We start from the raw sequence: 14,274 nt of genomic DNA on the forward strand, positions 1-14,274 counted from the left end.
ATAATTTTGCAGTGTCCAACTCTTTAATGCATTTTTGGTATTGGAATATGCATTATCTTTTGTTTTATGAAAAACGAACTACTTGAGGACAGCATAATACATTTATTCTAGAATGAACCACTAAAGTGTTTCTGATAAGCGTGTTTCAGTCAAGGACGGAGCACCTTGTGTTTAAATGGAAGATCCATTCTTCATTAGTCGTCCTTGTATTTTTCAAGTGTGATTTATTCCACACTATACAACAGTCAGTTCCGGATTATTGATTTGGAATAACAGCACTGTATCAATCTTCTTTTCTGTTTTCATGGCATTCTAGACGTGAGCAGTGCAGAGTAGTGAGCAGCAGTTTTTTAAGCAGTGTTGTCTTTTGGAGTAGAATTTTTGTCTAAAAAGTACATTTTAGAATTAGGCTATAAGTTCCCGCAGTCATGGAAAACCTGGAAATATCAGTGAATGTAGGGATAGTGAAACATCAGGTAAATTAATAAAATCTTACAAGTAATGAAAAATAGCCTACATAGCCTATACATTTCTGTAATGAATAGTCTATACTATTATTCAATTAAATTGATATTTTTGTTGGCTAATACCCTCTTGCTAATGATCTTTGTGAGCAAATTTTTCTACACTTGGTCAAACTGATTCACAGACGATGTCTGAATGATTCACTCATTGTTTTAATCCTTGTCCATAAAACGTGATAATTTGAACACTTAGCTCTAAATGCCATATCAGACTGAATATGCTCCTGTGATAGGCCTATTGCTTAACTATAGCCTAAGCTTCCACTCAACACTCGGTTACCATTGTATGTACGCGCAGGTTTGGGCGTACATTACGCCATAATAATAACATAAAGCAATTTATCAAAGAGGTGCACCTGTCCCCTGAAGTGTTTGATGCTTGTTCTTTTTTAATATCGTCATTCAGTGCCACAGGCATGAAAAAGTCAATCCCGCCAAGACATCCATCTTTCGCCGCGTGCATGACCTTGCTAATACCCAATTCGCATCTCAGGTTTAATCTTATCAACTGTAAACATAAAGCGGTTTTCACACGAGGGCGGTGTTCATCTCGGCGATGACGTCACGAGGCAGGTCTCGCTCGCTCGAGCCCACCAATGAGACGAGGCAGCTCGGTTCTTTTGGGGCACATCGCAATGAATGGGTGTCGGTGCTTTACAAGGCAAAGGAGCGACCACAACAAGACGCGGATATTGAGGGGATGCGGCATCGGCACGCGGGAGCTGTCCACCAGCAGCTGCAAAGCAACGACGCGGACGCTCGTGACAGTCAAAAGGAAGGATCTCGTCCAGTCGCCCCGCTCTTTAGTCTGCCGCCCCCACCGCCATCGATAAAGGAGCGACCCACCTCCTCACATCACAGCCGACATGCACAGTCCTGTCCGGACAGCGGCGCCGGGACCGGCGAGTGCCTGCCTTTGACCGGCCACGGTGACCGTCAGCCGCATCCATTTCCAGGGGCCTCATCTGCCTCTCAGTGCCATTTGGAGGGGCTCTCGCAGAGCAGCCATTCTCCTCAGCACACATCTTCCGTTTCCCCGCAGCCCTCCCCATCAGATCTGCAGCCGCCGCCTCTGCCTTCGCGCATTTCTAATACGCGGGATACGCGCCAAAAGAGTGCTAATTACAAACAAGACATCGTACAGCGTCGCGTCGGGGAGGGGGGGCGTCGAGACCAAAACCAGTTGCTGCAGCAACCCTGTTATAATCAACAAAGGGACCCCTCCTTTGAGCCACTCTTGCCAAACTCTGGTCAAGGACAGATAAATGCACGCGAGGAAGCCGAGGAGGAGAGGCAATTAATTGAGCCTCAGGCTCAGTTACTGTTGGGCAGCAGCTTGCCCATCAACTACTGCATCGGCGGATCGGGGCAAGTGTGCAGAAACAAGCAGGCGCCGCTGTCGCAGCATCAGCATCAGCATCAGCGGAGTGACAGAGACAGCAGCAGCGGCGGCAGCAGCAGATACCAGGAGGGGAAAACCGCACTTTGCCAGCCGTATCGATGCGAGCGAGCGCTAGAGAGGAACTCGTCAGTGTCGAGCAGTGAAAACAGCAGCCCCCCGTACGGCTCCAGCAGTCAACTGTGGCCAGAGCCCCACGACAAGGAGGACAGGAAAAATCGCGCAGGCAAACACAAGGTGGGTTATTTATGTATGGCCACTAGCACATCTTTCAATATGCCACTCATATAGAATATACGCGGCTGCGTTATATGCGGTCACGCCTGTCGTATGTTGTTGTTCTGTGTGAAATGAATAGCTAATCGTCATGTTAAGCTAATTTGATTTGCTAAAACATGTATTCGAAAGCAGCCTATCAGCACGATGACATCAAGCACACTGCATCTCATGCATACACTCACGCGGACATAAAAACCCACTGCTTTTCACATCTCTCTCCCTTTCCCTCTCACACGCACACGCACACGCACACACAGACACACAAACACAAACACAAACACATAGACATTTAATCTGACAACGTAGGGCATACGAAAACTTGATATTTGTCTTCTTATGAAGGGTCTTATTGCAGTGCCCAAATGTGTATTATAATAGTTAAACATGACAATTCAAGTGAGTGAAAGCAACTATGCACTCTAAAAAAGAATTCAGTGGATCTGTTGCCACTACTTAATTTAATGCATTGGTGCAAGTTAAAAATTCCAATTTATTGATTTAATTAAACATTTTAAGTTTTAAACATTTTTTAATGAGTTGTCCTGATATCTTAATGTTGATAATTACATCAACGTAATACTGTGTGTAACTTCAACTTAAATATCTGTGTTAGTTTGTTTAAAACATTATTTAAGTTGTACTAACTCAATGTAATTAGCTCCATAACTTCATTTTTTCAAGTTCACGTTTCAGGTTCCCAGCATGCTTTGCATATGACTGAATAATGAGCAGTAATGTAGAAATAAACTCATATTTTATGCATTTCTATTCAAGATCAGAACAGGAGAAGATTTATTAATGTTCAGTGTTCGGTTCTTTTAGTATTTAAATGTGTTTCTGTTATGTTGGTGGTTTTTATGAGATTACCATTGTGCTGAAGAGTAGAGCGTTTGCTTAGGTTGAGAACAGACTCACTAGACATTGTCTAGCATACTGTTTCAATCAGAAGGCATTTGGTTGAAAATGCTAAAAGGTTGGTTTCTTGACAGCATTAAGTGTTATTTCATCAAAAAATAGTATTTTAGTAGTTTTTGTAACCAGTGTCCATGATTGAATCAAATTTAAAACAATGTGAAAAAACAACTTAGAACAACTTAATTTTTATGAGTATTCAACTTAATAATTGTTAGTTTTAACACAATTTTCTAAGTATATATAGCACAATATAGTTTATTAGTTGAACTTAATTTCAGAAGAAGTTGCCTTAACTCAAAAAAATGTATGCAAACTGTTGCGTAAATTTTTTTTGTTGCGTCCAAACAATATTTTTTAGAGTGTACTTGAAAGGACACAAAACCTGTCAAATACATGTACAAATCATATTTAACCCCTCAAGTAAATTTAACATTCTGAAAGTATCCAGCAAACAAAAATGTAACTAATAAAACTATAAACAAACAGACAGACAGACGGATAGACGAATAGACGGATAGACAGATAGACAGATAGATAGATATAGATAGATAGACAGATAGATAGATAGATAGATAGATAGACCCTGCCTTAAAAAAATAATATAATGGTAATGTTAATAATATTTTTGACATATATTTATACGTTATGGTACAATTTTGCTATTTATTTAAATGTCATTTAAACCAAAATTAAATGTCAATTAAACCACTAATAAATGTCAATTAAACCAGAATTTAGGTCTGTAAATATGTATAAAGAAACACGCACACACAGACACACAAACACAAACACAAACACATAGACATTTAATCTGACAACGTAGGGCATACGAAAACTTGATATTTGTCTTCTTATGAAGGGTCTTATTGCAGTGCCCAAATGTGTATTATAATAGTTAAACATGACAATTCAAGTGAAAAAAAGCAACTATGCACTCTAAAAAAGAATTCAGTGGATCTGTTGCCACTACTTAATTTAATGCATTGGTGCAAGTTAAAAATTCCAATTTATTGATTTAATTAAACATTTTAAGTTTTAAACATTTTTTAATGAGTTGTCCTGATATCTTAATGTTGATAATTACATCAACGTAATACTGTGTGTAACTTCAACTTAAATATCTGTGTTAGTTTGTTTAAAACATTATTTATTTTGTACTAACTCAATGTAATTAGCTCCATAACTTCATTTTTTCAAGTTCACGTTTCAGGTTCCCAGCATGCTTTGCATATGACTGAATAATGAGCAGTAATGTAGAAATAAACTCATATTTTATGCATTTCTATTCAAGATCAGAACAGGAGAAGATTTATTAATGTTCAGTGTTCGGTTATATTAGTATTTAAAAGTGTTTCTGTTATGTTGGTGGTTTTTATGAGATTACCATTGTGCTGAAGAGTAGAGCATTTGCTTAGGTTAAGAACAGACTCACTAGACATTGTCTTACATACAGTTTCAATCAGAAGGCATTTGATTGAAAATGCTAAAAGATTGGTTTGCAAACTGTTGCATAAATTTTTTTTGTTGCGTCCAAACAATATTTTTTAGAGTGTGGAAAGGTTGGTCATCATCATTGCCGCTTAAAAATTCAACAATTTAATATAAGTCTTAAATTAAATTCTTAAAAATTCATTTCAACTAATCTTTACAGCCATACAAAGGCATAGAGATGCAGTAAGTAATCCAGTACTGAAATTGTAGAAAAAGGCTCAAAGGTTTGTGACTGAATTTTGATGGATTTGATATCAATTTTCACTCTTCCTTTCCTCTGAGCACCCGTCTGTCACAGGACAGAACATAGTCTAAAATGAGATCCAGTTTCGCTCGTAACTAAGTTATGATATCATACTCAGTTACTTCATTTTTGCATTTGTATAAAAAAATTAAAACGCACTTGAATCTCTTCTTACATGGACACAATTAAAGCAAAGTGAAACTACGCTGAAACAAATGTGGTGTAGAAACAATTTTCACTCAGAAATTGGTAGTAAATTTCAAAGTTAATTAAAGAAACAGTAAGTAACACATTAAAATTAACATGAAATTTTGAAGTAGAAAGAAAGAGGAAAAAGCACTCCAGTAATCTTTAACTTAAACATTTTTTTTTACAGTGTACTGCAGATAACTGTGTTGCATGACTCTGTGCCACTTTTATAGTGTGCCCAAACGATGCCCTCATTATTTGTTGCGTCAGTGCCTTCATCTGCAGATCATTCAAAAGACTCGAACAGCTCCCAGGGCTCCATTTATTTTTCTGACCCTGTTATCTGATGCCACTCACCGAGGCTCCATTCAGGTCTCCATTCTCTTGCTCTCTCTCAGGTCCTGAAATACCTTTATTAGGTCGATCACAGTGGCTTATCTCCTTGGGTGGTAGTAGCCAAGTCCCATAGAGTAAGGCTTTATACGTATAGAATATATAGACAAATAATGTGGTGATTAAAATGTGGATAAGATCAAAATCAGCACAAATCCATTTCCTGCAGTAGTCTTTATCATTGTTCTTTATCAGGAAACAATGCCCCTTCAGTAAAACACACTTTATCACAGATATCTCTAATGCAAATCACCTTTCCTTGTTTAGATTCTCTGCTTTCTACATCGTGGTTAATAATTGACCTTAAAGAGTGTAATTTGTGCACCAGTGTCACCAAATGGATTTGTAAAATATAAAAATAATACAGAAAAGTACATGAAAAGAAAAGTCAAAATGAGTTTCCTCAACAAGTTACACACTGCACCTTTCACTAATATGTTTTAGTATGGTTCACCAATCACTCCAAACACACTGTTTTTTGAGCTGTTTCCAGAGTTTTAAGGTTGGATTTAACCCAAGTGCAGCACCGGTACGGCAGGAAGAAAGCTAACAAAGGAAGAAAAATAAACTGACCTTTTCAAAGAAAAAAAAAACTCTTGATATCTGATGCTAGATAGTTTAAAGGAAGGATACTAATGAGAGTATACAGTCAAAGAAAATTCATTTAGACAGAGAGTCTTATCAGTTGGGCAGAATATAGCGGGCAGGGTGGAGTCAGAGACCTTTAGTATTTCTGAATACTTTGCTCTATTGTGTACAAGCTTTGTTAATGGAAGACATGTTGCTCCGGTAACGCAAACAACAGGACTTTTGGAATACATAAACTATCCATTATTTTTCATCTGAGGAACTGCAACAAATAACCTTCAATATCTGTCCCACACGTCCGTTTATTTATGCTCCATTTCATTTAATTGTATCATTAAATGAAGCTTTGATTCTTAGATCATGATTGCTCCACTCAAGATGTGTCCAGCTGTACTCTGCAGACACACTGGCAGTTTTCCCAACAGAAAAAAGAGGGAAGACTTCATGTATAGTTCTTTTTTTAATCAGACATTTAATAGCACGTTTTGTGTGCTTGTTAAATTGCATGCATTTAAAACCGATCAGTTACAATATCCTGTGACACAAACTGAAACTTAATAGTAGTTTGCTATTGTGGCCTGTGTGATCCACAGTTCCACAAGTGCAGACATTGTGCTCTGAAAGGCTTAACATATACTTCTGTGCTTTACTTGTAAATACCTTTTCATTCTTCCTTCGCAGTGTTTAGAGTTTCCTTTTGGCTGGCCTTTCTTTGCTTGCTCAGTGATCCTTGCTCTGGTGTTGAAGTAATGTCATGCGAAACATCTGATAAACCTCTCTAATATAATTAATTAATAGATTATATGATGAAAAATTAAAGACCTGAAAGAAAACAATCAGCAATTTTGTGTCACATCAGCCCTATCTCTGTATTAACACAATGTTACTGATATCAAACTGAAGTCTAGAAGCAGTGTTTGATACGATTAGGCACCAATGTCTAAACCTGTATTACTGCCATGGCTTCTCTTTGTCAAAAGAAAATAGCTGTGCAGTTCTCTGCATTATTTGTGACATCTTTAGTGTATGTAAAAAAGAGAGAGAGAGTGAGATATCAGAAGAAAATTTTAATGAATATTCTCATTATAGCAGCATGTGTCTTTGATATATTAGAGAGCCACAGCATTTCTCACAGAGGTTCTCCTGTTTATTAAGGGTCATACCACCTCAGGGTTTAATGCTGTTGTTCAAAAAGCCAGAAAAGATGGCTTCAGGAAGACATTTATAAGAAGGAAGAAGAGGAAAGGGCTATCTTTAACCCTTTAAAGGTCCCATCTTCTATTAAAGTCTTTCTTTCTTTCTTTCTTTCTTTCTTTCGTTCTTTATTTCTTTCTTTCTTTCTTTCTCTTCCAAGCCACCTCATTTCCTCCCAGACTAAAAGGTCCATTTAAATGGGATCAGTTTGCTCTAAAGGTTTCATGAAGGGCATTCAGCCACAACAGCCCATCGTACAGAAAATAATCACAAAGGCGTTCAGTGTCTTTGGCCAGTGGCCACATTCTCCGTGTTTTGTTTCTTTGTGTGACATAATAATGTCCAGCATCACAGAATCATGTCAGGAAATGTGTAGTTTTATCTCAGCTGACCCCGCTGGCGATTGCATAAAAAACATATGAATGAGCCTGGTGAAAATGGAATTATTACTTTTCATTCTGATATCTAATATTCAAAATGCCATTGTGATAACAGGTTATGTGTTACACGGGGTAACATTTCACCTCAGCAGCGAGAAAACATTTCACCTCAGCAGTGATCAGAAACTAGTTTTTTTTTTTTTTTTTAGATTAAAGGGGTCATATGATGCGATTAAAATTTTTCCTTTCTCTTTGGAGTGTTACAAGCTCTTGGTGCATAAAGAAGATCTGTAAAGTTGCAAAGACTTCCTTCGTCGAATCCGCCGGCCGCGCCGTTCTCAAGCCGCTCACTCTAGCCCCAAGTGTGTTTCGTTGTGAAAGTGAAACTACTCTGTTTGGCCTTCCAAAAGAGGACATGACTAGAAATCAATAGTTAAGTTGTATTTACAACACTGTTCCAGAACAGTTCAACTCAAATATTCATTTGTGTGCAGCACATTTTATGGAGGACTGTTTCCTGATCCTGGTAGAGTAGACTACAATGCTGGCTGTTCTGACTCACAGACTGTAAGTACCTTTTCATTTAAAGGATTTGCCACTGATGATCAAACGCGAGGTTTGAGCAGTGTAGAGTAGCGCTTGTTTGTCATTTCTCCGATCACAAATGCAGACATGGTTTTATGTTTACGCGGCGTGATGCACCGCAACGCGTAAAAAGACAGTATAAGACAGTCATTATAATCCGGCCTGACAACAACACGGCATCAACAGTAAGGTAAGGGGCGTAACATTTCCGTCACACGTTTGAGGTATTCGGCCAATCACAATGCACTGGATAGCTGGCCAATCAGAGCACACCTCGCTTTTCAGACCGATGAGCTTTGTAAAAATCGACGTGTTTCAGAAAGGCGGGGCATAGAGGAGAAACAATAATGTACAGTATGTGGAAAATAATGTTTTTTGAACTTTAAACCGCATAAACACATTTCATTACACCAAATACACCAAATAATGTTATTTTTAGCAACATCATATGACCCCTTTAAGGATGCGTTTAAATGAGAGCATTTGAAATGACAAAAAAAAATTTCCTTTGCGTTTTTGGAAAATTTCTCATGCAGATGACAATGTTGTCAAAATTATCCCCGTTCACATGGATCTGTGAAAACGACTAAAGAATAATGCTATATTATGCATGCCAGGCCAGTAGGTGGCGATGTCACTTTATAGAGAAACACTACACACCTGCCTGTAGACTAAACACGTAATCTGCATGCTGTCACTGTTTTTACAAATTTGCTTTCTTGTAGTTTACACGGAGATGATAACGGTATTATTTTCAAAAACTTGCACTTTGAAACCCGTTTTTAAAGATTTGCCTTTTTATACCCCCAAAATGCCATTGTTGTGTAAAGGAACGGCCAAAACACATAAAACGTTTTCAGTTTTTAGTTGGAAATGGTGTTGTGTAAACGCCCCCTTAAATATGCAAATATCAAGATGTGGAGACGTCTTGAAAAGTACATAAAGAAGTGATTAAACCTGAAATCAAAATGTTACAAATTGTATCAAGATTTGTATTCTGTACACTTGATTTTTTTTTTTAAACAATAAATACTTTATGAATGAGATCTTACCAGGTCAGTCCTAGTTGCTTTAGAAGGAAACACTGAAAGGTTGCGTAACGCATCTAAGCACAGAGAATGGTGTGAATTTGTATAATGCACTGCAAGTACCCTCTCTTCATCCTCCGGTACAAAATGTATCCTTTTTGAAGACGTGCCTACTAGTGATGTGTTTTTGCATTATAGCTTTCATACAAAGGTAGATGATTCTGTTGGCATATTCTCCTGTCACCAACGCTGCAGCGGTTGCAGTGATTTTAATACCATCAATTTCAAAGTGGCCTCTTCTGTGTTCAGAGCCTACTATTAATAGTACTGACTTTAAAAATTTGACACACTCAAACTTACATTAGCTGATGGGCTGTTTGGAATGTGGTGTTGTATTAAGTTCAGAACATTTAGGAAAGAAGTGCTATGAAATGGCAGTTGTATGTAAGACCAAGTTGTTAAACTCACTTTTACATTTATATTACATTTGCCATCATCTAACACTGATGTTAATCTTTAAAAATGTAATGTGATCTTTAGCGAATCTCAACTCCAAAATATTACTTTTCTTGCTGTAAATTATGATGTTTTAATGCCTAAAATCATGTATAGCATTTCAGATTATTGATTTTTATTTTTTTGTGATCATTTTTATTTATTTATGAGAAATAGTACATAATTTGAATAGGCCTATCAGCCATATATCATTTATCTGTCATGATATTAAAATATTTAAAAGTATTAGTCAGAATTTGAATATCAGTGCAGCCTTGATATTGCTTCTATATAAAAAAGAAGTAGGCCTTTTGCAATTATTAATTAATTTTCTGCACAATTATTTTAGATTGTGATCATTTTTCAGGGAAATTTAAGCATGTAAAGCAATGTAATAATTCACACAAAGCTAAAAAAATGTTGTCCTTACAGTTTTTAATGACGTTGTCACTGGGTGTGAGGAGTTGTTGATTTTATTTCTGTGGAGACAGAAGAAGAAAAACATTGCTGTAAAATATTTTATTTATATTATATTACACACAGTTTTGCTTGACTACAGTTTGAATATTAAGAGGACCAAGAAGATTAAAGTTGAACCAAAAGAGAATATATATATATATATATATATATATATATTCACAGCACTAAAGTAATTCATGAGATCCTTTTTAATTATATGATTCCAGATAGCCTAAAATATAAAAATATACCCCCGGTTTCACAGACAGGGCTTAAGCTAGTCCCAGACTAAAATGCGTGTTTGAGCTGTCTCAACTGAAAATATCTTGCTCTGACATATCTTAAAATATGTCAGTGTCAATGTTCTGTGTCAAGATGCACACCTGTAATGTTTTTTTCTAAGGCATTTTTGTAAAAGTGGCTTAAATAACTTAATTTAACTAAGGTCTAGTCCTGGCTTAAGCTAAGCCCCGTTTGTGAAACCGGGCCATAATGTATTAGTCTTACACTGTAAGTGACATTAACAAAACAGACAATTAAATCATTAATCACAACTATTTGTATGACAACTAATCATCAGCGCAAAATCATGATCTCATCAGACCTAATTGAAAGTATTCCAAACATTTTAGTTCCACTCGGGGTTTTCAGAAAGCCCACTCCTCACTCCAGGCAAACAGTGAAACATCCAAATGTCATTATACCTCCCCATATTGGGATATTTAGGCCGCAAACCATCACGATTGCTGCACATCTGTTTTGTGTGGGTAATTTTTGCCATAGCATTCTTTCAAAGTAATGAACTAAAAAGGAATACTGGTTACACTTTTATTTTATATTTTAAGGTGTCCATGTTACAGTGTAATTATACATTTATGTACTGAGTAATATGAATTAACTACATGTATTTACTATATGGTTAGGGTTAGGATTAGGGTTTGGCTTAGGGTTACTTGCATGTAATTATGCACAATTAAGTGTTACTATAATAGCAAGTACATGTAACATGTAACAAGGACACCTTAAAATAAAGTGTTACCGAAATACTATTCTTTTTATTAGTATCCTAACTTTTCTATTTGTTTTTTTTCCCCATGACTGTTTAGCAGACCTCACAGTTTGCTCATTACAAAAGTAGATGATTAATATAATACTATATGTATAAATGTAGGCTTTATTCATCAATTGATTGTTTACTGTACAATTAGGATTTGGTCATTGCTAAACTGTGGCGTGAAGATGCTACAGTAGGTTTTCTGATGAAATGCGCCTTGGGTCACTCTGGTCATGGAGCAGGGCCAACAGAGTAGATTAATGCTGGGTTTCAGTGTATATGCTGCTGACACCCGTTTGTCTGCATGTGATTTTTGCTGACAGGCACATGCTGAGCGAACAAAGCTGAGCCATGCTGGATCCAAGCCCTCCCTCACCGAGAGCAGTCACTCACTCCCTCAGATAGCCATGAACAGCTGCAAGTACAATGGAGGAGTGGTAAGACCACTGGGCAGCCTGGCGGCGTCACGACGCAACCTAGCAGAGCATGACTCTGAGACCCAGCCGCTCCAGACTCTTCACAGCTCCGGCCTGGAAGTGGTCATCTCTAAGGGTGGTGGCGAGGACCCCAGCAAGGCGTCCAATGAGAGCCTGGTCCGAGAGAGTGGCAACGCACCACAGAAAAAAAATAAAGATATTGGCTACAAGTTGGGCCACAGGAGGGCACTTTTTGAGAAGCGCAAGCGGCTTAGTGACTATGCCCTCATATTCGGTATGTTTGGGATCGTTGTCATGGTAACAGAGACTGAACTGTCCTGGGGGGTTTACACTAAGGTAGGTGCTTCCTTTTTTGTGTTTTTCATATAAATGTCATAAAAAGGCTCAAGATAAGCAGTGAGATCCAAAAGTTTGAAAACAGTGAAATTGTCAGATTAAAATCTTGGTTATACTTTATTTGGTAACACTTTATTTTACAGTGTCCTTGTTACAGACACTGCATCGGCTTACTATAGTAAATTATGCATAATTACATGCAATAACCTTAAACCAAGCCCTATTCTTAACACTACATGTTGTTAATTAATATTGCTCAGTATTTAAATGTACAGTTGCACTGTAACAAGGACAGTGTAAAATAATGTCTTTTATTTTAAAGTGTCCTTGTTATAGTGTAACTATAAAATTAAGTATTGAATAATATTAATTATACCATGGTCTGTCTGAATACTGGATTCTGATTGGTTGGCAGGTATGCAGTAAAACCGTTTAATGCACAGGTAGTTCCAAGTCAGTTTAATCACCGTTCTATATTAAAGCGCTGCTTTAATTGATACACACAAACACACACAGACACACACAGAGAGAGAGCGAGAGAGTTCGGAGATCGCATTCGCAGATTGCACTGCGCACACACACAAACATGTTGTCAATGCTGCCCCGCAACTTTTATTAATAAAATGGCCTAGATACTAGATTGCTACATTATATTCCTCAGCAACGAGGTGAAAAAAAATCGCTGTTTTTGAAGTACAGCTTGTTTAGAAAGACGCGCAGATGCAGGTAGGCTCACACAACTCTCTCTCTCTCTCTCTCTCTCTTGCTTGATCGATCGATAAATAATGAATTCAAATAAATGCTATAATTCATTCAAATAAATGTGATCTTACCGCACTATTTAATCTCTGTGTCTGATTTGAAGCGGGCAGAATGGTAGAGCTAACGAGCCGTAGCTGACAAAAATAACCGTCATTTTTACCATTGCGGTCAAATATTGCACTGCGAAACATCATTAACAGCTTTAACTTTTAAATCCTGGCAAATGACCATGGTATAAGCAGGATAATGCATGGCTAGCTGTGTATTAAACGAAATTAATGAACTCCACTTCGCATCGAGTGGTTCTTGGCCTCCACGTCGTGCATTAAAATAATTTAATGCACAGCTATCCATGCATAATCCCCTACTTAAATATAGAATTAAATATATATTAAATATTAGGTTTAGTGGTAGTTGCATGTAATCAGAGCTGGGTTGATTACGTACAGATTGTAATCCGTGAACTGATTCCAAATTACATGACAAAAATTGTAGTTAGTAACGTAATCCATTATATTACACATTTTAGGTAATCAGACTACTTTTAGATTACTATTGAAATGACTTGTTTGTCAGATTGATTTAAATAGGATAATCTCATACCATATTAGCATAAAAATACAAAGAGTAAGAAAATATATTCCATTTGTTGTCATTAACAACATGAAGTGCATTAAACATTATATTACATCAAGGTTTCCCAAACTGGGGTTTGTGAAGGAACTGCAGGGGGGTGTAACGATTCCAGTCCACTGAAGGCAAGCGTAGTGAAGTGAGAACCCAAGTGCAGTTTATTTACAGTGTGATCCAAACATCCAAACAATAATCCGTGACTTGACTTGACATGAACAGACTTGACTAGAACAGACTTGACTTGGCATGGACAGGACTCACCAACAGCAGAGTTACAACATCAATACACGACGACAGACAATGGCAACATGGCTACTTATAGGAAACAAGAGGGTCACATGACAAGAACAAACCAATGGGAAACAAGACACATGACTAAAACAACCAATCAGAACATGACACATACACAAGGCAGAGAGACATGAGGCAAGGGAAGCATGACACTAACATCAGGAAACAATTACAAAATAAAAGACATGGAAAACATGAACATGAAACAAAACACAAACACAAAACCCCACATTACATATCCCCCCCCTCTAAGGGCGGCTCCAGACGCCCAAACAAACACAAACAAAACCCAACAAGTCCAGGAGGGTGGTGGAGTGGAGGCGGAACTGGGGGAGGGATGGAGGGCCAGGCCCATGAAGCGGAACAGGCAGAGCAAGGAGCCATGGCGGAGCAGGCAGAGCGGGGGGCCATGGCGGAGCAGGCAGAACAGGCAGCCATGGCGGAGCAGGCAGAACAGGCAGCCATGGCGGAGCAGGCAGAACAGGCAGCCATGGCGGAGCAGGCAGAACAGGCAGCCATGGCGGAGCAGGCAGAACAGGCAGCCATGGCGGAGCAGGCAGAACAGGCAGCCATGGCGGTGCAGGCAGAGCAGGGCGGC

At 38.1% G+C, this 14,274-nt stretch overlaps 1 protein-coding gene across 4 annotated transcripts in view; it reads left to right on the forward strand.

Annotated features, from left to right (window-relative positions):
- The first annotated feature begins 1,124 nt into the window (after positions 1-1,124).
- LOC107722564 (small conductance calcium-activated potassium channel protein 2-like) overlaps positions 1,125-14,274 on the forward strand; it is a 35,104-nt gene continuing 21,954 nt past the window's right edge. For all 4 annotated transcript variants that reach the window (XM_016530965.1, XM_016530967.1, XM_016530966.1 and 1 more), the window contains exons 1-2: positions 1,125-2,160; positions 11,541-11,990. In XM_016530965.1, the coding sequence (XP_016386451.1) occupies positions 1,225-2,160; positions 11,541-11,990 (1,386 nt within the window). In that variant the 5' untranslated portion in view covers positions 1,125-1,224. The remainder of the gene's footprint in view (positions 2,161-11,540; positions 11,991-14,274) is intronic.

This window comes from Sinocyclocheilus rhinocerous, unplaced genomic scaffold (genome assembly GCF_001515625.1).
Source record: "Sinocyclocheilus rhinocerous isolate Xijiao unplaced genomic scaffold, SAMN03320098_v1.1 scaffold541, whole genome shotgun sequence".
Taxonomy (NCBI): Eukaryota; Metazoa; Chordata; class Actinopteri; order Cypriniformes; family Cyprinidae; genus Sinocyclocheilus; species Sinocyclocheilus rhinocerous.